A 25342-nucleotide genomic window follows, 5' to 3' on the forward strand; every position below is an offset into this window, starting at 1 on the left:
AGAAATCCTGAACACATGATCCATGGGGACCACGAGGACTGGAGTTCGGGAAACACTGGTTTACATCAAGCAACCGGTACTGTATATACTTACGCTCTTTAATCTGGGCCCGAGCATCGAGGTCCTCCCAGCGGTCCACAAGGTGCGAACAGATTTCCTCCCAGAGTTGTCGGGTAATGATCAGGTCAGCATGGCGGCGGTCAGCCATATTCCATAGCGGCTCCCTTTCTCTGACGAGATCGATGAGGTGGTCCACATCAATTCCTCCATCCTCACCGTCTGAGTCGGGAGCACGCTGTGATGGCTGTTAAAGTAAAAGAGAAAAATAGCAAAATTAGTCACCACACTTAAGACATGAAATAAAAAGTGTACCAAAATTTCACTTAAATATTATACTTTGTTAGCGTGGGTGGTCAGGAGCGGGAGCTCCGAGAGTGGACCCTCTGGACCGTGGCACCGAGGGACCCCGGGCGAGCTGCCAGGTGGAACCGACCCCTATACAGGGACCGTTAGGAGCAGGCCCAGGGGTTCGAGTACCACGGTAGCCGGTACCGAGAGGGGCGGCTCAGGATGGACCGGAGTAAGACTGAGACTGGAGTAGGACGGCAGGAGCACTGAAGACAGGACTGGAGTAGGACGGCAGGAACACTGAAGGCAGGACTGGAGTAGGATGGCAGGAACACAAGGCAGGACTGGAGTAGGACGGCAGGAACACTGAAGGCAGGACTGGAGTAGGACGGCAGGAACACAAGGCAGGACTGGAGTAGGACGACAGGAACACGGGTAGCAGGACTGAGAAGCTGCTGTGAGGAGCAGCCGAGACAGGAACTGCAGGAGCAGAGTGTGCACGATGGAGCGAGGCCAGAGTGTCAGGAAACACAACGATCAGGCGCCTCCCTCAGGGGGAAGCGGCCTGATATGGCTCCGTCTGGTCAGCCATTGTGTGACGCCTCTGGCTAATACGTCCAAGAGTGGACCCTCTGGATCGCGGATCCGGAGCCCCTGGGCCGAGCACACCTGGTGAAGACCGACCCCTATACAGGGATCGTTAGGGGCAGGACCGCAGGGGGCGGAACCGCGACAGCCGGAGCCAGCAGGGACGACTCGGAGGACTGGCAGACAGAGCAGGAGTAGCGAAGTGGAGGGCAGTAGGAAAAGGCTGGAAGCCCACAGGAAAGGTACAGCGAGGACCACAGGAAGGAGACAGGCAGACAGACACGGACCAGGAACTGGGCAGACAAAGGTACAGCCAGGATAGGCAGGGTACACAGAAGAAGGTAGGGCCGATGGGTGCTGCGAGTCACAAACAATCATCAGGCGCCCTCAGAATAGAGCGGACGCCTGATATATGCGGAGACCGGAAGTGCGCCCTACAGACCCTCCCCTAGCGACGCCCCCTGCCAACGGAAGAGGCCGGGGGAACGCGCGTGCGCGGCCTAAGGCCGCCGCGGTCACCCGCAGCAGAGCGGCAAGCAGCGCGGAGGAACGTGCGAACCGGAGGGCGCAGGTGAGAGGAAGCTGCGGCGGGCGCCGTCGCTAAAGGGGCATCGGCGGGCACGACCGCCGATGTCACAGTACCCCCTCCCATATGCCCTCTCCTTCTGAGGTTGGTTAGAAATCTTTTCATGATAAGGGGGGCATCGACATTCTCTCGGGGCTCCCAGGACCTCTCCTCTGGGCCAAAACCCTTCCAGTCGATAAGAAAAAGAGTCTTACCTTTGACCCTTTTCATAGCCAGGATGTCCTTTACTTCAAAGACATTGTCAGAACAAATTGGCGAGGGAGGGGACATGGAGGTTGGTTGGAACCGATTCAAGACCACAGGTTTAAGGAGCGAGATATGGAAGGCGTTAGGGACCCGGAGTGACGCCGGCAACCTCAATTTGTAGGCTACCTTGTTAATGCGCCCAAGTACTTCAAAAGGCCCGATGTACCGAGGACTTAATTTGTAAGCAGGGACTTTCAGGCGGATATGTTTGGTAGAAAGCCAGACTTTGTCCCCGGGCTGGTACGGGGGTAGATCCCTTCGTCTTTTGTCCGCGTGTTAATTCGGACGTTGGCTAGCTCGAGCGCCTCTCTAGTCTCCTTCCAAATTTGCGAAAACTCCTTGGCGAGAGTGTCTGCTGCAGGAACTCCAGACGATGCGGAAAAGGGCAATGGAACCCCAGGATTTAGCCCAGTTACCACAAAGAACGGTGTCTTGGACGTTGATTCGCTGGAATGATTATTATGAGCGAATTCCGCCCAAGGTAGAAGAGAGACCCAATTATCCTGATGGGCGTTAGAAAAATGGCGTAGGTAGGTGGTCAGAATTTGGTTAATCCGTTCCACTTGGCCGTTGGTTTGAGGATGATACGCTGAAGAGAAGTCGAGAGACGTGCCCAGGAGCCGACAGAGGGCCCTCCAGAATCGGGAAGTAAACTGGACCCCTCGATCGGTCACGATTCGCAGAGGGAGGCCATGTAGCCTGAACACGTGGTGGATAAAGATTTCGGCCAACTTTGGGGCAGATGGCAGTCCGGCCAAGGGAATAAAGTGGGCCATCTTGGAAAAGCGGTCAGAGACGACTAAGATGGTAGTACACCCAGCCGAGCGAGGGAGATCAGTCACGAAATCCATGGCGATTTGCTGCCAAGGAGCCTCTGGGACAGGCAACGGATGAAGGAGGCCGGAGGGGAGAGTCCTTGGAACCTTGTTCTGAGCACAAGACCTGCAGGAGGCTACAAAGTCCTTTGCATCCTGGTGGAGAGAGGACCACCAGTAATACCGGGAAAGAAGCAAAAGAGTCTTCTTAATCCCAACGTGCCCAGCAACCTTGGAAGAATGTCCCCAGCGCAGTACTTCCAGGCGTTTGTTTGGAGGGACGAAGGTCTTGCCAGGCGGAGGGTTAGAGAAACTCACGGGGGCCACGGAGATAACTTTAGCCGGCTCGATGATATATGATGGATCCTCCTCCCTCTCCGGAGGCTGCAAAGACCTGGAAAGCGCATCGGCTTTGATGTTCTTACTGCCGGGCCGGAAGTGGAGCTTAAACTCAAAACGGGAAAAATACAGAGCCCACCTGGCTTGTCTGGAGTTGAGTCTCTGGGCAGATTGCAGGTAGGCCAGGTTCTTGTGGTCCGTGAAGATAGTAAAGGGGTGCACTGCCCCCTCGAGCAGATATCGCCATTCCTCCAGCGCCATTTTAATGGCCAATAATTCCCGGTCCCCAATGGAGTAGTTGCACTCCGCCGGAGAAAAGGTTTTGGAGAAGAACCCGCAGGGGACAAGACGTCCAGATGGAGCCTGTTGGGAGAGAACTGCCCCAGCTCCAGTGGAGGAGGCATCAACCTCCAGAATGAAGGGCCTACTGGCCACTGGACGGTGTAAAATCGGAGCAGAAGCAAACGAGCGTTTCAGGGCAAGAAAGGCGACCTCGGCTTCAGAGGGCCAGACGTTAGGCTTCGTCCCCTTACGGGTCAGGACCGTAATGGGCTTGGTGACTGTAGAGAAGTGGGGTATAAACTGCCGGTAATAATTAGCGAAGCCGAGGAAACGCTGGATGGCCTTTATGCCAACCGGACGAGGCCACTGGAGTACCGCGGACAGCTTGTCTGGATCCATCTTAAGACCGGAATCCGTGATGATGTACCCCAAGAAGGGTAACGCTGTTTGCTCGAAGAGGCACTTCTCGATCTTGGCGTAAAGACGATTTTCTCGAAGGCGCTGCAGGACCATGCGTACACTTCTCCGGTGGGAGGAGAGGTCGGTCGAGAAAACGAGGATATCGTCCAAATACACCACCACGCAGGAATAGAGTAGGTCTCGGAACACCTCATTTACGAATTCCTGAAACACCGCTGGAGCATTGCAGAGACCGAACGGCATGACCAAGTATTCATAATGGCCGTCCCGGGTATTGAAGGCCGTCTTCCACTCGTCCCCCGCTCGGATTCGGATTAAGTTGTAAGCTCCCCGCAGATCCAACTTCGTGAAGATTCTGGCCCCCCTCAGGCGGTCGAAGAGTTCAGGAATCAGCGGGAGCGGGTACCGGTTTTTGACCGTGATGTTGTTCAGACCCCGGTAGTCAATACAGGGTCGCAGGGACCCATCTTTCTTCCGGACGAAGAAGAAACCTGCGCCCGCAGGGGACGAGGACTTTCGGATGAACCCCTTGGCCAGATTTTCCTGTATATATTCCGACATAGCCGAGGTCTCTGCTGGGGACAAAGGATAAGTTCTCCCTCTGGGAGGAGTGGCACCAGGAACTAGGTCGATAGGGCAGTCATAGGAGCGATGAGGGGGTAAGGAATCCGCCTCCTTCTTGCTGAACACGTCGGCAAACGTGTGATAGGGTGCGGGTAAGCCCGGGAGGTCGGCAGGCTTCGAGCATGGACGAGGACGCGTGAGGGCCCGTAGGCAGTGCTCCTGGCAGGAGTGCCCCCAACGGAGAACTTCCCCAGAGCGCCAGTCAATCACAGGCTCGTGCCGTCTGAGCCAGGGCAGTCCTAGGAGAACCGCATGGGCTAATTGTGGCAGGACATAAAAGGCTATCTTTTCGAGGTGGAGAGCTCCGATTTGAAGATCTACTTCGACGGTAATCATGGTGATGAGTCCGGGTAAAGGTTTACCATCAACGGAGGAAATAGCGCGAGGGTTCTTCAATACCAACACCGGAATCTGGAGTTTGTCAACCTCCTCCTGGCGGATGAAATTACCGGCAGCACCCGAGTCCACATACGCCTCCACAGACCCACGCCCCCGACCTGTAATTAGCAAAGCTGAAAGAGTAAGGGGAAGAGAGGAATTTTGATCACCTAGGGGGTCCTCTCTTACCTGACCTAGGTGGAGGCATTTCCCGACCTCTCTGGCTTCTCTGGACAGGAACGCACAAAATGGTTGGCCCCTCCACAGTACAGGCAGAGGCCCTTGGTCATCCTCTCCCTGCGGCGTTGCTCGGACAGTCTGACCCGATCAACCTGCATAGGCTCAGGAGCGGCGCTAACAGGAGATACAGGGAAACGGGGGACAGGAGCCTGATACAACCTAAAGGACCTTCTCTCTCCGACTGCCTCTCTAGCGCGCTCCTGAAAGCGTAGGTCTATGCGAGTGGCCAGCGAAATAAGGTCCTCCAGAGTGGTGGGGGTGTCTCGCCCGGCAAGCTCATCCTTGATCTTGCTGGAGAGGCCTCTCCAAAAGGCTCCCACTAGAGCCTCATTGTTCCACCCTAACTCAGAAGAGAGGGTCCGGAAGCGGATGGCGTATTGCCCCACTGTGAGGGAACCCTGGCGGAGGTTAAAAAGGGCCTCAGTGGAGGATGCTAAGCGACCCGGTTCATCGAATACCTTGCGAAAGGTTTCTAAGAAGGTCTGTAAATTTAGCACTACGGGGTCATCTCTCTCCCACAAGGGGTTCACCCAGGACAGGGCCTCACCCTCAAGATGGGACACAACGAACGCCACCTTGGCGCGGTCAGTAGGGTACTGAAGGGGGGCAAGCTCAAAATGTAGCCTGCATTGATTTAAAAAACCCCGGCATAACTTGGGATCTCCGCCGTACCTGGGGGGTTTACCCAGACGGGGAGCCGGAGTAGGGGCTACATCCGGGGAGGAAGTTGCAGCGGCAGCAGAGGATTGCAGGGCCAGCAATCGGTCATCCACGGATGCCATGTAACCCAAGATGTGGGATTGGGCGTCGCGCTGCTGCGCGAGCTCCTGTTGAAGGCTGACTAAGAGAGGAGCGTGCCCGGGGTCAGAGGTCTGCAGGGCGGACAACCGGGTGTCCATAGACTTCATAAAGGACATTATCCGGTTCTGATTTTCACGAAGGAAAAGCAATTCCTTTTGTGTGGCGGCTGCGGCACCGGCGGGATCCATGGCCTGATGATACTGTGACGCCTCTGGCTAATACGTCCAAGAGTGGACCCTCTGGATCGCGGATCCGGAGCCCCTGGGCCGAGCACACCTGGTGAAGACCGACCCCTATACAGGGATCGTTAGGGGCAGGACCGCAGGGGGCGGAACCGCGACAGCCGGAGCCAGCAGGGACGACTCGGAGGACTGGCAGACAGAGCAGGAGTAGCGAAGTGGAGGGCAGTAGGAAAAGGCTGGAAGCCCACAGGAAAGGTACAGCGAGGACCACAGGAAGGAGACAGGCAGACAGACACGGACCAGGAACTGGGCAGACAAAGGTACAGCCAGGATAGGCAGGGTACACAGAAGAAGGTAGGGCCGATGGGTGCTGCGAGTCACAAACAATCATCAGGCGCCCTCAGAATAGAGCGGACGCCTGATATATGCGGAGACCAGAAGTGCGCCCTACAGACCCTCCCCTAGCGACGCCCCCTGCCAATGGAAGAGGCCGGGGGAACGCGCGTGCGCGGCCTAAGGCCGCCGCGGTCACCCGCAGCAGAGCGGCAAGCAGCGCGGAGGAACGTGCGAACCGGAGGGCGCAGGTGAGAGGAAGCTGCGGCGGGCGCCGTCGCTAAAGGGGCATCGGCGGGCACGACCGCCGATGTCACACATTGGTCCAAATGTGCTTCCGGGTCAGGGCACAGCCGGAGCATAAGAAGCAGGAAGGAGGCGCGGCCGCGGCCTATGGCGCATGCGCATAGCATGCAGGGAAGGCATCGGTCGCGGGTCTGTCTCAGGTGACCGCCGTGGCCGTCGGGTGGAGAGAGGCTGCGGCGTGGGAGCGGAGGCCGGGTGAGTATGGCGGAGCGGTGTAACAGTACCCCCTCCCCTAAGCCGCCCCCCCCGGAGATTAACAAGAAACCTCTTGAGGATACGGGGAGCATTAATATTCTCCCGAGGCTCCCAGGATCTCTCCTCAGGACCAAAGCCCTTCCAATCAACGAGAAAGAAAGTCCTACCTCTAACCCTTTTCACAGCGAGGATGTCCTGCACTTCAAAAACGTTGTCGGCACCCACCGGCTGAGGACCAAGATCAAGCGAGGAATGGAAACGATTCAGCACCACAGGCTTCAGGAGAGAGACGTGAAAGGTGTTCGGGATCCGGAGCAAAGCAGGCAGCCTCAATTTGTAGGCAACTTCGTTAATACGTCCCAGAATTTCAAACGGACCGATGTAGCGTGGTCCCAACTTGTAGGAGGGCAGTTTTAGTCGGACGAATTTGGAGGAGAGCCAGACCTTGTCGCCAACACGATACGGAGGAGAATCCAACCTCTTTTTGTCTGCATAGTTCTTCATCTGATCAGCGGATCTCTTGAGTGATGTGTTGGTCTCAGCCCAAATCTTAGAAAATTCCGAGGACAAGGCATTGGCCGCGGGTACCTCAGAGGCAGGGGTTATCGGAAGAGGGACACCAGGATGTCTGCCAAAAACAATGAAAAACGGAGACTTGGCCGAAGACTCACCAGCATGGTTGTTATAAGCGAACTCTGCCCAGGGGAGTAAGTTGACCCAATCGTTCTGGTGGGCGTTAGAGAAGTGGCGTAAGTATCCCGTAAGCGTCTGGTTGGTACGCTCTACTTGTCCGTTGGAGTGTGGATGGTAGGCCGAGGAGAAGTCGAGGGAAACGTTCATAAGCTTACAAAGTGAACGCCAGAACTTGGAGGTAAACTGAACCCCTCGGTCAGACACAATGCGTCGAGGTAGTCCATGAAGCCTGAAGACTTGATGAATGAAGATCTCGGCCAGCTCTGGCGCTGAGGGAAGACCGGGCAGAGGGATGAAGTGAGCCATCTTGGAAAAACGATCCACCACCACCAGAATGACTGAGCAGCCCACAGAGCAGGGTAGGTCGGTGATGAAATCCATGGCGATGTTCTCCCAAGGAACCGTAGGGACAGGCAACGGAAGCAACAAGCCAGACGGAGATCTCCGTGGTACCTTGTTCTTTGCACAGGATGGACAAGAAGCCACAAAATCGAGTACATCTTGGCGAAGTGAGGGCCACCAGTAGTGACGTTTGATAAGATCAAGGGTCTTCTTAGTTCCGGCATGGCCGGCCAGTTTGGAGGAGTGCCCCCATAGAAGAACCTTTTGCTTGAGATTCTCTGGCACAAGCGTCTTGCCAGGCGGAGGAGTAAGCCAGTTCACTGGAGCCACGGTGATGATCCTAGTGGGATCAATGATATGTGACGGTTCCTCCGTGGATTCGTGTGGTTGGAAGACCCTGGACAGGGCGTCGGCTTTGGAATTCTTGTTGCCGGGACGGAATCGGAGCTCGAAATCAAATCGGGCAAAAAATAAAGACCATCTGGCCTGGCGAGGGTTTAGTCTCTGGGCAGACTGGAGATAGGCCAGATTCTTGTGGTCCGAGAAGATGACAAAAGGATGGACAGCTCCTTCCAGGAGGTGGCGCCATTCCTCCAAGGCCAACTTGATGGCCAAAAGTTCCCGGTCACCGATCGAGTAGTTACACTCGGATGGAGAAAAGGCCTTCGAGAAGAAGCCACAAGGGTGCAGGCGACCGGAGGCGGTTCTCTGGGACAGCACCGCCCCGGCACCAGTCGAGGAAGCGTCCACCTCGAGTACAAAAGGTCGATCGCTCTCAGGGCGATGCAGGACCGGAGCCGTGGAGAAAGCCCATTTTAGGGACAGAAAGGCCTCCTCTGCCTCAGGAGACCAATCCTTGGAAGTAGACCCTTTACGGGTGAGCACAGAAATGGGTCTTGTGATCGCGGAGAAGTGGGAGACAAATTGCCGGTAATAGTTGGCGAACCCGAGGAATCGTTGTATCGCCTTTAATCCGACGGGGCGAGGCCATTTGAGGATGGCAGACAACTTCTCGGGATCCATCCTTAGACCAGCGTCGGAGATAATGTATCCCAGAAATGGCAGAGAGGTCTGTTCGAAGAGACATTTCTCGATCTTTGCATACAGACGGTTCTCCCGAAGACGCTGAAGCACCAGACGGACACTCTTTCTGTGGGACGAGAGGTCCGGCGAGAAGACGAGGATGTCGTCTAAGTACACGACCACACAGGAGTACAAGAGATCCCGGAAGATCTCGTTGACGAACTCTTGAAAGACTGCAGGAGCATTGCAAAGACCGAAGGGCATGACCAGGTACTCGTAATGGCCATCTCGAGTGTTGAAAGCGGTCTTCCACTCGTCAACTGCACGGATACGGACCAGATTGTAGGCTCCTCTGAGGTCCAGCTTAGTAAAGACCCGAGCCCCTCTGAGACGGTCAAACAGTTCCGGAATGAGTGGAAGAGGGTACCTGTTCTTGATGGTAATCTCATTCAAGCCCCTATAGTCAATGCACGGCCGTAGAGTCCCGTCCTTCTTTTTGACGAAGAAGAACCCGGCTCCCGCGGGCGAAGAGGATTTCCGTATAAAGCCTTTGGCGAGGTTCTCTCGGACGTACTCGGACATGGCGGTGGTCTCCGCGGGAGACAGAGGGTAGATTCTGCCCCTTGGGGGGGTTGAACCAGAAACAAGTTCAATTGGGCAGTCAAACGGCCAGTGTGGAGGGAGGACCTCCACTTCCTTCTTATCAAAAACATCGGCGTAGGAGCTGTAAGCTGGAGGAAGACCCGGGAGGTCTGGAGGTGACCGTGGAGCGGCCGCCAGGCGGACAGGAGTCAGACAGCGAGCTTGGCACGGGTGCCCCCAGCGGAGTATCTCCCCAGAAGACCAGTCGAGAACAGGCTGATGAGTCCTTAACCATGGAAGACCGAGTAGAATGGCGTGAGAGAGCTTAGGTAAAACGTAAAAGGCTATCTTCTCTCGATGTAAGGCTCCGATTTGCAATTCCACCTCTTCAGTGACCAAGGTGACGGTCACCTGTAGCGGTTTGCCATCCACGGTGGCAATCTGAATTGGGTTAGATAGAGTGACTACAGGAATTTGGTATTTGTCTACCTCTTCCGGCCGAATGAAGTTACCCGCTGAGCCCGAATCCACGTAGGCCACCTCGGAACCACGCCTCCCTCCTGAAACCAAAAGCACAGAAATCGTAAGGGGTTGAGAGGAATCATCATCATCACCTAGGAAGGCCTCTCTTACCTGACCTAGGTGGAGTCGTTTCCCTGTCTCTTAGGACAGGTGCGGATATAGTGTGACGAATGACCGCAATAGAGGCACAGACCTTGTGCCCGTCTCTCTCTCTGACGTAACTCGGCCAACCTGAGATGATCTATCTGCATGGGCTCACCCGAAGAGAGGGAAGAAGATCCGACTGAACGAGAGCTGGCCGACTGAGTGAAAGGAGAAACTGACCTGGAGGAGCGCCTGTCTCTCACTGACTCCCGAGCGCGCTCCAGGAAGCGCAGGTCAATGCGGGTAGCCAGCGAGATAAGGTCCTCTAAGGTGGACGGGGTATCTCGACCAGCGAGTTCATCCTTTATTTTACTAGAAAGACCGCGCCAGAATGCCCCCACCAAAGCTGCGTTATTCCAGCCGAGCTCAGAGGAAATAGTGCGAAAGCGAATAGCGTACTGTCCGACCGTGAGAGAGCCCTGGTGTAAGTTAAAGAGTGACTCAGTGAGAGAGGCTAACCGGCCCGGCTCATCGAAAACCTTACGAAACGTATCCAGGAAAACCGGGAGACTCGAAACGACCGGGTCGTCACGTTCCCAGAGCGGGTTTACCCAAGAAAGGGCCTCTCCCTCCAGATGGGACATGATGATGGCCACTTTGGCCCGGTTCGAGGGATATTGCTGCGGCAGCCATTCAAAGTGGAGACTACACTGATTTAAGAACCCCCTACAGAGCTTGGGATCCCCGGTGAAACGAGGCGGCTTGGCGAGGCGGGGCGTCGGATGAGCAGCAGACGCAGGGGGAGGAGTCGGCACTGCAGCGGCAGCCTGGAGGGCCGACAAGCGACTATCAAAGGAGGCCATGTAGGACAAAATGTGGGTTTGAGTATCTTGCTGCTGACCCAGCTCCTGTTGGAGACTGGCCAGCTGAGTGGCATTTCCAGGATCGGCCACCTGTAAGGCCGACAAACGGGTGTCCATCGACTTCATGATTGACATAATGCGCCCCTGATTCTTCCGTAGGAATAGCAACTCTTTCTGGGTAGCAGCCGTAGTACCGGCGGAGTCCATGGCCTGATCGTACTGTTAGCATGGGTGGTCAGGAGCGGGAGCTCCGAGAGTGGACCCTCTGGACCGTGGCACCGAGGGACCCCGGGCGAGCTGCCAGGAGGAACCGACCCCTATACAGGGACCGTTAGGAGCAGGCCCAGGGGTTCGAGTACCACGGTAGCCGGTACCGAGAGGGGCGGCTCAGGATGGACCGGAGTAAGACTGAGACTGGAGTAGGACGGCAGGAGCACTGAAGACAGGACTGGAGTAGGACGGCAGGAACACTGAAGGCAGGACTGGAGTAGGACGGCAGGAACACAAGGCAGGACTGGAGTAGGACGGCAGGAACACTGAAGGCAGGACTGGAGTAGGACGGCAGGAACACAAGGCAGGACTGGAGTAGGACGACAGGAACACGGGTAGCAGGACTGAGAAGCTGCTGTGAGGAGCAGCCGAGACAGGAACTACAGGAGCAGAGTGTGCACGATGGAGCGAGGCCAGAGTGTCAGGAAACACAACGATCAGGCGCCTCCTTCAGGGGGAAGCGGCCTGATATGGCTCCGTCTGGTCAGCCATTGGTCCAAATGTGCTTCCGGGTCAGGGCACAGCCGGAGCATAAGAAGCAGGAAGGAGGCGCGGCCGCGGCCTATGGCGCATGCGCATAGCATGCAGGGAAGGCATCGGTCGCGGGTCTGTCTCAGGTGACCGCCGTGGCCGTCGGGTGGAGAGAGGCTGCGGCGTGGGAGCGGAGGGCGACTGCGGCGTGGGAGCGGAGGCCGGGTGAGTATGGCGGAGCGGTGTAACATACTTACACGCTGGTGACCGCCACGTTGCTGTCGCCGACGACCCTGGGAGGCACTGCGAGGACCTCTTGACCGAGCACCAGATTGGGAAGACTAGAGAAGAAAAGAAAAAAATTTATGTGTTTGGATGTAGGCATTTGTTTGCTGTGTGTGGTCTGCAGAACATTGTTTTCTATGTGTTGTGTGTAGTGTGATGTTGTGTTTCTGCGTTTGATGCAAAAAACTTACCAATTGTGAGCCCACTCCAGGTGTCTGTCCACCCCTTCCTTCTTCTTCTGGGAGCTCCTCTTCAGCTTGTGATTCCTGTTTTGAAATAAAAGGCAATGAATAGACATATATTACAGAGATGATGGATTTTGGAAATAAAAACTTACCGTCAAACGCTGACGATGCGAGGGAGGGCTCCCAGAAGAAGATGTGCTGTCTTCCTGCTGGCCAGACTCCATGCCTGTGGGTGGTGCTGCTGCTGCAAGTGCTGCCAGTGCTGCCACTGCTGCTGCTGCTGCATCTCTTGGGCGGCTGTTGAATAAAGAGAAACAAAGGGCCAATGAATATCTTGATATTCCATGGCCCTAGTTTGGAGGAATGGGGGATTTGATAATTACCGTCTCTCATCTGCTGCTGGACTCCCCTCCCGTTGTTCAGCATGCTGCTCCATTTGGGGTGGTGGTGGTGCTGATGGTGTTGCTGCAGTGGTCTCCTGCCTTCTCCTGCGCCTGGTTGCTGTCTTGGGTGGCATGTTGGGTGTGGCTGAGGGTCCCACTGTAATGCTTTTATATATGTGTCTTGTGGGCAGAACTACTGAGCATGCTCAGACCCAAAAAAACGGATCCGGCGCATTGCGGCGCTCATAGGCTTTCATTGTGTGAAAAAGCCGGACACGCCGTTACAGTAGCCGTTTTTTCCAGACGCCGGATTGCGATACATTGCCGGATCCGGCGAAAACCGGATGAAACGCATGGCCATCCGGCACGATCCGGCGCTAATGCAAGTCAATGGGGGGAAACCGGATCCGGCATTGCATTTCGCCGGATCCGGTTTTTGTCAAAAGTGCCGGATCGCGCCTGACGGCGAAAACCTGATATGTGAAGGAGGCCTTAAAGAAGAGAACCTAGGTGCATATCCCCGATGTATCAGGATATAATTAAAGGTAACATAAGCAGGACCCTTCTACGGAACCTAAACTATAACATAAACTGTACCCTAAACTGTACCCTAGACAGCGGAGGTTGGCACCCTACTTTTTACCCACTCGCTCTACGGAACCTAAACTTTACCCTAAACTGGACACCTGCCGAGACAGCGGAGGTTGGCACCCTACTTTACAGTGGATATGGCGCCCCCCGCTCTACGGAACCTAAACTGTACCCTAAACTGGACACCTGCCGAGACAGCGGAGGTTGGCACCCTACTTTGCAGTGGATATGGCACCCCCTGCTCTATGGAACCTAAACTGTACCCTAAACTGGACACCTGCCGAGACAGCGGAGGTTAGCACCCTACTTTGCAGGGGATATGGCGCTCCCCGCTCTAAGGCGGCTGTTCCTGGAAAGGCCGAGGGAGGGCATAACGCCACAGGAACAAAGGATAAAGCCACAGTGGGTCCCAAGTATTGATAGTGTGGACCTGCCTCATAGATGTAACAAGGAGGAGGAAGCAATGATGCCAGTATATGGAGACAGAAGGGGAACTGTTCAGATGTGTGGCTTGTTAAACCTCTAGGCGTTTCACCTGACACAGGCTCTTCTGGAGGTAGGATACATTGATGCTTTTTCAGGGTGCCAATCTCCGCTGGTAGCCAGGATTAAAGGCAAGGGCGATTTTTATAGGGTTGACCTAGAGTTGACTTTACAGTGTGGTGTTTGTGTTGTTTGGTTGTTGTTAGTCCTTTTTAGATTATTCTTATTAAAAGTTATATTTTATTACTATATTTTACCTTTGTAGGTTCCCTTCATGTAAGCATTTACTATTCTGAATCTTTTATATTTAAATGCTTGAGACAATGCCAAGGAGGGATTGTAAAGCAATATATGAGAATAAAAATGGGGTACATTGAAGAATGTAAGGTATACCACAGATTCTGGTCCGTTTCCCACGTGTTTCCTCCATGTTTCCGTATGGGTTCCTTTGTGGTTTGCTGCCTACAGTCTGAATCTACAATGTCCACATCCCAATAAGAACAAGGAAAACCATTCCGTGAACAGGTGTGGCCTAACTTTTGGCTAGTGCTGCATGCCCAAACCCAGAGTCATAAGTCTGAGTAGTAGTCCTCTATGTGAGTGCAGTCATTAGCCCACTATGAAACGTATCATGTCCCTTCATGTTTCAGGCTTCATTCTGTAGACGCTGCTCATCTGATGGAAAGGCGATAAGTGGACATTGAGTGGACGATTGGAGCGCCATTATAGAGATGGACAGGAGTCTCATGACTGGGAAGATCTTAAGTCTCACACTGAAGATCATCTACCTACTGACTGGAGAGGTGAGATGGTCACTTGACATCTGTTACTGATAATGGGTCTTTTACCTATGAAATAACGCCTATTAATTCTGTGGGATTCCACATGGCGCCGTTACATCTGATAACTCCTCAATTTAAGCACCACTCTGGCATTTCTTTTGCTTCTTCGCTGGAGTGGTATCACTGATGTAAGTTCCCTGTCCCTAGTAAAACACCTGCTGTTTTCTGCTCCTCCCGACGCTGGTGCGGTCCTGCTCCCCCATCTTATGGCCGCAGCTCCTGACTGATAAGAAGCTCTCAGTGTAAGTCTATGGGGGTGTCGCTCTGACCTCGTTCTGGCTCTCATAGACTTACATTTACAAGTGACTTCCGGATCTGGATAGTGGAGCAATCCGGCTGGTCACAACCTGCAGAAGACCGACAGGAGAGGCGTCAAGAACAGCAGAAGACGGCAACTGGTAAGTATTTTACTATGGGTAGGGAACTCACATTAGTGGTACCACTCCAGTGCTGAAAAAAAAAATCACCGGCATGCTTATTTATTTGTTTATTTATTTTAGTCAAGAAAGCTTTTATTGAAACAAAAGCAGATGCATAATATGCCGTATCAACCTAGACGTTGCCAACATGCATTACCACAGACCATGAGGATAAATTCCCACCATCCCCCCATTTCCTTGGTATGCCTTGTATATAAAACAGTTTAAGGCAATCTGACTCTACATACGGAAAGACTAATATTAGTACCCCGATATGTAGTTTAGATTTTTTAACCCAAAATTTTTAAGTTAAAGAGCATATCTGATGCCAGCTCCTCAGACACCCTTCATATCTGACTCCAGCTCCTCGGACACCCTGCATATCTGACGCCAGCTCCTCAGACACACCGGCAGGGCCATCTGATCAAGTCACCCCATTTTTTTTTTCTGAAGTTACCGGTGGCTCCTATTTTAGTATATACCCTTCTCTCCATTAGGATTGTATTATTTAAGCACCGAATGTCATCTATCGAGGGAGGACTTCGTGCCAACCAATGTTTGACAATAGTTTTGCCTGGTAAAATACTTTGGCTATAGCCAAATGCACTGGAGAGGAGCCTCTGATGCCCCCCCACACACCATAGGGCCTGGGGGGGACTTGAATGCTAAAGACCTCCAAAATTAGTCTGCTGACGTTCTCCCACAGCCCCCCAATTGAGAACATGAACAGAACATATGGATGAAATCCACTCCCTCTTTCCCACAATGGGGACAATGATCGTCAGCTATCAAAAACAGTTGCGACCTCCTCTGGTCCGTATTGATCGAAATCTAACTTACAGATTGCAGAATATCCTCCTGTTCTTCTATGGCTATATGGCCCACGTGTCTCTCTCTCTCTCTCCCACTTTATTTTGACTTCAGCCATAGGGTCAGCCAATAGTCTTGGTAACAGAGAGTTATACATCAAAGAGATAATACCCTTAGTAGTTTTACCCTGCACCACATGTTGCAGTTCCCTGAAGCAGGGGTTATTCCAAATTGGAGTATGTTTCGAATAATCCCCCATTCCCACTAGCTTCTTGCAGACCCACCATGTTTTATGCATACGAAGTAGGGTAGGGAAATCTCCTGAGGTGTCCTTAAGTTTGTGAGACTCTTAAGAGTTTCATCAAATTCCCCTCAGGGTATTTCAGTACTACTGTCCCTGCCTCTTGAGTCCCTACAAAGGCCCAATCTCTAACATGTTGGAATTGGGATGCTAAAAGGTACCCCCAGGTATGAGGGAGTGCTAAGCCTCCTTGATCTTTGGGTAGCTGTAGTTTTTCAAGTTTTATTCTTGAATCCTCCCTTTCCAGACCAAGTCTCAGAAGATGTTATGCATTTTCCTAAACCAGGACTTGGATATCCAGACCTGGGAGTTGTGAAGGACATAAATGGTGCAGGGAATGAGACACATTTTGATGAGGTCTGCCCAGGGCCGATATGGAAGTTTCCCCCACACGCTAACTTTATTTCTTTGATCACTGGGGGGGGGGTTCAAATTTAAAGAGACACAATCATTAGTCTCTTTTGTAATATATATATCCAGGTCTTCAGTATTGGTATATTTGAGATTTTATCCTACCCCATCCTATCTTTCGTATCCAGAGGAAGTAATACAGATTTTGACCAGTTTATAGTTAGTCCTGAGAAAGACCCAAGTCTACCTATTATTTACATTACAATGGGAAGTGAAATACTAGACTTATTGATAAACAATAAAAGGCCATCTGCGTACAGGGCGATCCTTTCTTTCTTATTGCCATATTTATAGCCCGGGGGGGGGCTCCTAATAATGCAAGCCAAAGGTTCTATTGCAAGGGCAAAAAGTAATGGAGACATCGGACATCCCTGCCTCATTCCCCTATAAAGATCACAGCTGTCAGATATGTCCCCATCAGATCTCACGCTAGTGGAGAGAGCTTTATATAAAAGCATAATCCACTTAATAAACTTGCTGCCAAAGCCCACATCTTTTAGCACCACCTAAGGGTGTGTGCACACTCTGCGGATTCTACTGCGGATTTGCAGCGTTTTTGGCCCTGCGGATCCGCAGCAGTTTCTGCTGCGATGTACAGTACCATAATATCCTATGTGAAAGGGAAACCGCAGTGCAGGCGGTGCAGATTTTTCCGCGCGGGTTTGCTACGGTTTCTAATCCACAGAAAGAATTGACATGTCAATTCTTTCTGCGGATTCCGCTGCGGTTTACCATCTCCTCCATTGTAGAGGTGATAAACCGCGGGGCAAAACTGCAGGCTAATCCGCAGATAAACCGCAGGTCTTTTGACCTGCGGATTTTGCAAAATCTGCGCGGATCAATCCGTAGCAGAATCTGCAGCGTGTGCACACACCCTAAATGTATCCCCACTCCACGCTGTCAAAGGTTTTATTGGCATCCCCATTCCACTCTGAAAAGGCCTTATTGACATCCACACTCCATGCTGTCAAAGGCCTTTTTGGCATCTAGAGAAAGGACAGCCTTATGTCTGGTGTCTGTCCCTGCCGCTTGTAAATTAAGGAACAGTCTATGTAAATTAATTGCAGTTGATTTTGAGAGCATGAAACCTGCCTGGTCGGGGTGTGTTACCAAGGTGATGACCATGGTCAGGTGTGACATCAGAAGTCAACACTGATATGGGTCTATATGGGCCATGTAGTTCTTTATCCTTACCCTCTTTAGTCAAGACCACAATTATTGCCTCATATGAAGATTTTGGCAGCTCTCCAGACAAGAATGCCTCTCCTAACATGGCTGAGTAATGCTGCAATAATTCCCCCTCAAACAGCTTATGCATTTAAGTTGGAAGACAATCTGGCCCCATGGCTTTGCCATTAGGCATTTTACCCACCACTTGTTGAATCTCCTCAGCTGTGATAATCAAGTATATAATGTCCTTGTCCTTATCAGTCTGGGAGGAAAGCCAAAACCAAGCTAAATATTCCACTAGTTCCTTAGTAATTAACCTTAGATGAATAAAGGTTAGAGTAAACTCTGTAGAGTCTGCAGTGTTTTGGTATTTCGAGTACTTACATTTCCCTCCATATCCCTTAACTAATACAGTGGCATGTAAAAGTTTGGGCACCCTGGTCAAAATTACTGTTATTGTGAACAGTTACGCAAAGAAGATGAAATGATCTCTAAAAAGGTTAAAATTAAAGATGACACATTTCCTTTGTATTTTAGGCCAAAAATATCTATATTTTCATCTTTTACATTTTAAAAATTACAAAAAGGAAAATGGGTCAATGCAAAGGTTAGGGCATTTGTAGATACCATCCTCTTTTCACCTTCAGCTTTTTACAGATGGTGTTATGTTTGCATCAAGAATTTGTTGAAATCTCATTGAATCCATTCTTCCCTCTACCCGTGAAATGTTTCTCGTGCCATTAGCTGCAACGCAACCCCACAACATGATTGTTCCACCCCCATGCTTAATGGTTGGCGAGGTGTTCTTTTCCTGAAATTCTGTGCCCTTTCTTTGCCACACTTACTTTTGAACATTGTGGCCAAAGACTTGTACTTTAATCTCATTGGTCCACAGGACTAAAATACAAAGGAAATGTGTCATTTTTAACTTTAGGCCTTTTAGAGATCATATCATCTTCAACTTGCTTAACTGTTCACAATAACAGTAATTTTGACCAGGGGTGCCCAAACTTTTTATGTCACTGTATATAAATGAATTATCCCAATGCCCCATGGCCAATTTGGCTGTTTCTGCCTCCTTATAAAACTGTTTTACAAACATAGATGTACTAGATGGAGGCCCGATACTATCGCATCGGGAGGGCGGTAATGTTATGATGGGGGCAGACTTTGCTACGTTGAGAATCTCTCCCCCCCCGTGCTCACCCACCTATCCACTCTCTCTTTCCCCATGTGCTGACTTCTCCCGTCTGGTTTCTTCTTTGTCCTGTCTACCCCATGTGCTATCCCCCTTGTCTGCTGTCTCCTTCCTGTGCTGTGTTCTCCCCTCATTTGCTGTCCCGTTTGAGCTGTCTCCCCCCTGTGCGCTTTCTCTCTCCCCCATCTACTGTCTTCTCTCATTTTCTGTGTCTGACCGTGTACAGAACATACCACAGCTCCTGGACAGGGGAGGAAGCAAAAGACAATACTGACATTACAGCAGGAGATCGCAGAGGATACATCTTGTGAGGTAAAATATTGTTTAACCCCTTTCTGTCATGTGACGTACTATCCCGACCATGTGCCCTGGGACTTAATTCCCAGCGACGGGATAGTACGTCACAACAATCAGCGGCGCCCAAGTGGTGAGCTAATTATCACAGCTGACACCCGACACAATGTGTTAGGGGCGGTCACGGACCGCCCCCCGACACATTAGCCCCTTGCACACCACGATCAAACACGATCGCGGTGTACCGGGGGTTAAATAGAAGCATTGGCAGGGAGGGGGCTCCCTCCATGCTTCCCTGCGCCCCGCACAGCAGCAAAATGTGCAGCGCTGCTGCGGGGGGCTCCATCCCTGCAGGTCCCCGAATCCAAGATGGCGACGGGGACCTTCGGGGGCCTACAGGGAGCTGGCTTCCTCAGTGCCTGCAAAGCGATCTGTCACATGACAGGTATGTCCCCCCCGGGACAATGTAATAAAGTTAAAAAAAAAAGTGTAAAAATAATTTTAAAAAAAATCGCTAAAAAAAAAAAAATATTCCCTAATAAATTCATTTTTTGGAAATAAAAAAAGCCAATAAAAGTACACATATTTGGTATCGCCGCGTCCGTAACGACCCGCCCTATAACACTGTCCCACTAGTTAACCCCTTTAGCGAACCCCTTAAAAAATAATAAAAAACTAAGCAAAAAAAAATGATTTATCATCATACCGCCAAACAAAAAGTGCAATAACACGTGATCAAAAAGACGCATATAAATATCCATGGTACCGCTGAAAACGTCATCTTGTCCCGCAAAAAACGAGCTGCCATGCAGCATCATCAGCAAAAAAATAAAAAGTTATAGCTCGCAGAATAAAGCGATGCAAAAATAATTAGTTTTTATATAAAATGGTTTTCATTGCATAAAAGCGCCAAAACATAAAAAAATGACCTAAATGAGGTATCGCTGTAACCGTACTGACCCGAAGAATAAAAGGGCTTTATCAAATTTTACCGCAGGCGGAACGCACCCCCCAAAAGAAATTCATGAAACGCTGGTTTTTGTTCATTCTGCGTCCCAAAAATCGGAATAAAAAGATGTCACGTGCCCGAAAATGGTACCAATAAAAACATCACCTCGTCCCGCAAAAAATAAGACCTCACATGACTCGGTGGGTCAAAATATGGAAAAATTATAGCTCTCAATATGTGGTGATGCAAAAACTATTTTTACAATAAAAAGCGTCTTTTAGCGTGTGACAGCTGCCAAAAATAAAAACCCGCTATAAATAGTAAATCAAACCCCCCATTATCACCCCCTTAGTTAGGGAAAAATAATAAAATTAAAAGAAAATGTATTTATTTCCATTTTCCCATTAGGGTTAGGGCTAGGGTTAGGGCTAGGGTTAGGGTTAGGGGTGTGTTGGGGTTAGGGTTGGAGTTATAATTGGGGGGTTTCCACTGTTTGGGCACATCAGGTGCTCTCCAAATGCAACATGGCGTCTGATCTCAATTCCAGCCAATTCTGCGTTGAAAAAGTAAAATCGTGCTCCTTCCCTTCCAAGCTCTGCCATGCGCCCAAACAGTGTTTTACCCCCACATATGGGGTATCAGCCTACTCAGGACAAATTGCAAAACAACTTTTGGGGTCCAATTTCTCCTGTTACCCTTAGGAAAATAAAAAATTGGGGGCAAAAATATCATTTTTGTGGAAAAAAAAGATTGTTTTATTTTCACACCCGGGTATTATAAACTTCTGTGAAGCACCTGGGGGTTCAAAGTGCTCACCACACATCTAGATAAGTTCCGTGGGGGGTCTAGTTTCCAAAATGGGGTCACTTGTGGGGAGTTTCAATAGTTTAGGTACATCAGGGGCTCTCCAAATGCACATAACACCCGCAGGCCATTCCATCAAAGTCTGCATTCCAAAACGTCACTACTTCCCTTCCGAGCCCCGACATGTGCCCATACAGGAGTTTTCTCCCACATATGAGGTATCAGCGTACTCAGGACAAATTGGACAACAACTTTTGGGGTCCAATTTCTCCTGTTACCCTTGGGAAAATAAAAAAAATGGAGACTAATTGATCACGTTTGTGGAAAAAATACGATTTTTTTATTTTCACGCCCGGTCGTTATAAACTTCTGTGAAGCACTGGGGGGGTTCAAAGTGCTCACCACACATCTAGATAAGTTCCTTAGGGGGTCTAGTTTCCAAAAGTGGGTCACTTGTGGGGGGTTTCCACTGTTTTGGTACATCAGGGGCTTTCCAAACGCGACATGGTGTCTGATCTCAATTCCAGCCAAAAAAGTCAAATGGCGCTGCTTCCCTTCCGAGCTCTGCCATGCGCCCAAATAGTCGTTTACACCCACATATGGGGTATCAACGTACTCAGGACAAATTGCACAATAACTTTTAGGGTCTTGTTACCCTTGGAAAAATAAGAATTGGGGGTGAAAAGTTCATTTTTGTGGAAAAAATATGATTTTTTAATTGTACCGCTGTACGTTATAAACTTCTGTAAAGCCCTTATGGGTTCAAAGTTCTCACTACATATCTAGATAAGTTCCTTGGGGGGGTCTAGTTTCCAAAATGGGGTCACGTGTGGGGGGTTTCCACTGGTAAGGTACATCAGGGGCTCTCCAAACGTGACATGTCGTCCTATCTGAATTCCAGCCAATTTTGCATTGAAAAAGTCAAACGGCGCTCCTTCCCTTCTGGGCTCTGCCATGCGCCGAAACAGTGGTTCCCCCCACATATCAGGTATCAACGTACTCAGGACAAGTTGCATAATAACTTTTCCAGTCCAATTTCTCCTGTTACCCTTGGTAAAATAAAAAACATTGAACCTGAAGTATTCTTTTGGGAAAAAAAGTTAAATGTTCATTTTTTTTTTTTTTAAATATCCAAAAGATTCCTGTGATGGACCTGAAGGGTTAATAAACTTCTTGAATGTGGTTTTGAGCACCTTAAGGGGTGCAGTTTTTAGAATGATGTCACTTTTGGGCATTTTCTATCATGTAGACCCCTCAAAGTGGCTTCAAATGTGTGTGGTCCGTAAAAATAAAATGGTGTTGCAAAAATGAGAAATCTCTGGTCAACTTTTAACCCTTATAACTTCCTAACAAAAAAAAATTTTGTTTCCAAAATTGTGCTGATGTAAAGTAACATGTGGGAAATGTTAGTTATCAAGTTTTTTGTGTGCCGTATATGATTTAAGGGCATAAAAATTCAAAGTTGGAAAATTGCGAAATTTTAAAAATTTTCGCCAAATTTCCATTTTTTTCACAAATAAACACAAGTTATTTGAATGAAATTTTACCACTAACATGAAGTACAATATGTCACGAGAAAACAATGTCAGAATCACCGGGATCCATGGAAGCGTTCCAGAGTTATTACCTCATAAAGGGACAGTGGTCAGAATTGTAAAAATTGGCCCGATCATGAACGTGCAAACCACCCTTGGGGGTTAAGGGGGTTAAAAACAGTCAGTGAATTATTTTACCTCACAAAATGAATCCTCTGTGATCCCCTGCTGTAATGTCAGTATTTAGATTGTGAGCCCCATTGGGGAGTCGGGGACAGTGCCAATAATGTCTGTAAAGTGCTGTGGAATTAATGGCGCTATATGAGTAAAATAAATAAATATTGTCTTTTGCTTCCTCCCCTTCCCAGGAGATGTGGTATGCTCCGTACACGGTCAGACACAGACAATTTTTAAAATGAACTTTCATTCGTGGGAAAACCCCTTTAATGTGACTGGCTTCCTCTGCCTGTAGACACGTCGCGCATCTGCCACCGGGATCAGCCGAATGATTCACTGCGCCTGCGAGGAATTCGCGTAGGCACAGTGCGACGGTGTTCCGCTGGTGGTACAGCGCAGGAGGCTGCGTGTGTGTGAGTCTGAGTGTGTGATTGTGAGTGTGTGAGAGTATATGAGTCTGAGTGTGTGTGTGTGAGTGTTGTGCGTACGGCGTATAAAGTGTGTGTGTGGTGCTTATGGCTTATAAAGTAAAGTGTATGTGTGTGTGATGTGTACAGCATATAGTGTGTGTGGTGCGACGGTGTTCCACTGGTGGTACCGCGCAATAGGTTGGTACCAGCAGCAGTTTCCATATTGAGACACCAATCACTTGGGTGTCCCAATATGGCGGTCGGTGAACTTCCTCCGCTTGGAATTCTGTGATACGGTGACATCTGGACAGAACAGGAACTGAAAACATTACAAGGCAATTATATAAATAGATTATCCGCCACCCCATTTGCTATAACCGCTGTTGCTGCTGGGCCTCCTTCCACTGTGCCCGATTGTCTGAGCTATTATTGTGTGAATATAATATATACTCGTTCGGTTACTTGTACCCTATTCTCTAACTCCTCTCCCTTTTTTCGTGAGTTATATTTTACCATCTTTATTTCTTCATAGCATCCGAGATTATATTAACAGGTGCAGATCATAAATTGTGCTATAAAATCTGACAATTTCCCCCCAACATTATCGTAGTTAATAAGTTTGAGGCAAAATGGGTCATGTTTCCAGCTCAAAGGCTGCCTAGTCCGCATTGGGTCCACTTGTACCTGAAATAGGAGAATCTACTATATAATCGTCTAATTCTGTCTGTCTGTAACAGAAATCCCGCGTCGCTGATTGGTCTCGGCCGGCAAGGCGCGACCAATCAGCGACAAGCCACAGTGCCACATAGTTCAGTCACGTTTACTGGACAAGTTCTGTCAGTCATAGTGGCACGTAGTTCAGTCACGTTTACTGGACAGGTTCTGTTAGCCACAGTGCCACATAGTTCAGTCACGTTTACTGAACAAGTTCTGTCAGTCATAGTGCCACATAGTTCAGTCACGTTTACTGGACAGGTTCTGATAGCCACAGTGCCACATAGCTTAGTCACGTTTACTGAACAAGTTCTGTCAGTCATAGTGGCATGTAGTTCAGTCACGTTTACTGGACAAGTTCTGTCAGTCATAGTGGCACGTAGTTCAGTCACGTTTACTGGACAGGTTCTGTTAGCCACAGTGCCACATAGTTCAGTCACGTTTACTGAACAAGTTCTGTCAGTCATAGTGCCACATAGTTCAGTCACGTTTACTGGACAGGTTCTGATAGCCACAGTGCCACATAGCTTAGTCACGTTTACTGAACAAGTTCTGTCAGTCATAGTGGCATGTAGTTCAGTCACGTTTACTGGACAAATTTGTTAGCCACAGTGCCATACAGGTCAGTCACGTTTACTGGACAAGTTCTGTCAGTCATAGTGCCACATAGTTCAGTCACGTTTACTGGACAGGTTCTGATAGCCACAGTGCCACATAGCTTAGTCACGTTTACTGAACAAGTTCTGTCAGTCATAGTGGCATGTAGTTCAGTCACGTTTACTGGACAGGTTCTGATAGCCACAGTGCCACATAGCTTAGTCACGTTTACTGAACAAGTTCTGTCAGTCATAGTGGCACGTAGTTCAGTCACGTTTACTGGACAAATTTGTTAGCCACAGTGCCATACAGGTCAGTCACGTTTACTGGACAAGTTCTGTCAGTCATAGTGCCACATAGTTCAGTCACGTTTACTGGACAGGTTCTGTTAGCCACAGTGCCACATAATTCAGTCACGTTTACTGAACAAGTTCTGTCAGTCATAGTGCCACATAGTTCAGTCACGTTTACTGGACAAGTTCTGTCAGTCATAGTGCCACATAGTTCAGTCACGTTTACTGGACAGGTTCTGTTAGCCACAGTGCCACATAATTCAGTCACGTTTACTGAACAAGTTCTGTTAGCCACAGTGCCACATAGTTCAGTCACGTTTACTGGACGAGTTCTGTTAGCCACAGTGCCATATAATTCAGTCACGTTTACTGAACAAGTTCTGATAGCCACAGTGCCACATAGCTTAGTCACGTTTACTGGACAAATTCTGTTAGCCACAGTGCCATATAGGTCAGTCACGTTTACCTGGACAAGTTCTGTTAGCCACAGTGCCATATAGTTCAGTCACGTTTAGACCTCTTTCCCACATCCGTCTGTCACCATCAGTCAAAATCCGCCGTTTTGCAAAAAGAACGGATCCGCCATTTTTCTTGGAGGATCCGTTTTTCTTCCCATTGACTTGCATTATCGGCGGATCTTGACAGATGTTTATCCATAGGATCCGTTTTTTCAATGATCCGTCAAAATTTTGGCGTCCGCTGACATGACTGGACGGACACTGAAACGTTTTTTTGCTGGCCGGATCCGCATTTGCCTGGAAGAATTGCCTTTGCCGGAAATGTAACCCTAAATCCCGTTCTGGCGGCTGGGAAATTCTCTCTCTCTCTCTCTCTGAAAAACGGATGTGTGTAACAGGCCTTACTCAACAAGTTCTTAGCCACAGTGCTATATAGTTCAATCACTTTTACTGAACAAGTTCTGTTAGCCACAGTGCCATATACGGTAATTCAGTCACGT

At 49.9% G+C, this 25342-nt stretch overlaps 1 protein-coding gene across 3 annotated transcripts in view; it reads left to right on the forward strand.

Annotated features, from left to right (window-relative positions):
* Nucleotides 1-25342, forward strand: part of LOC141069323 (uncharacterized) — a 135702-nt gene that overhangs the window by 19608 nt on the left and 90752 nt on the right. For all 3 annotated transcript variants that reach the window (XM_073558784.1, XM_073558783.1, XM_073558785.1), the window contains exon 2: nt 14111-14263. In XM_073558784.1, the coding sequence (XP_073414885.1) occupies nt 14192-14263 (72 nt within the window). In that variant the 5' untranslated portion in view covers nt 14111-14191. The remainder of the gene's footprint in view (nt 1-14110; nt 14264-25342) is intronic.

The sequence above is a fragment of the Dendrobates tinctorius genome, unplaced genomic scaffold (genome assembly GCF_039654945.1).
Source record: "Dendrobates tinctorius isolate UK_male_01 unplaced genomic scaffold, ASM3965494v1 ptg000258l, whole genome shotgun sequence".
Taxonomy (NCBI): Eukaryota; Metazoa; Chordata; class Amphibia; order Anura; family Dendrobatidae; genus Dendrobates; species Dendrobates tinctorius.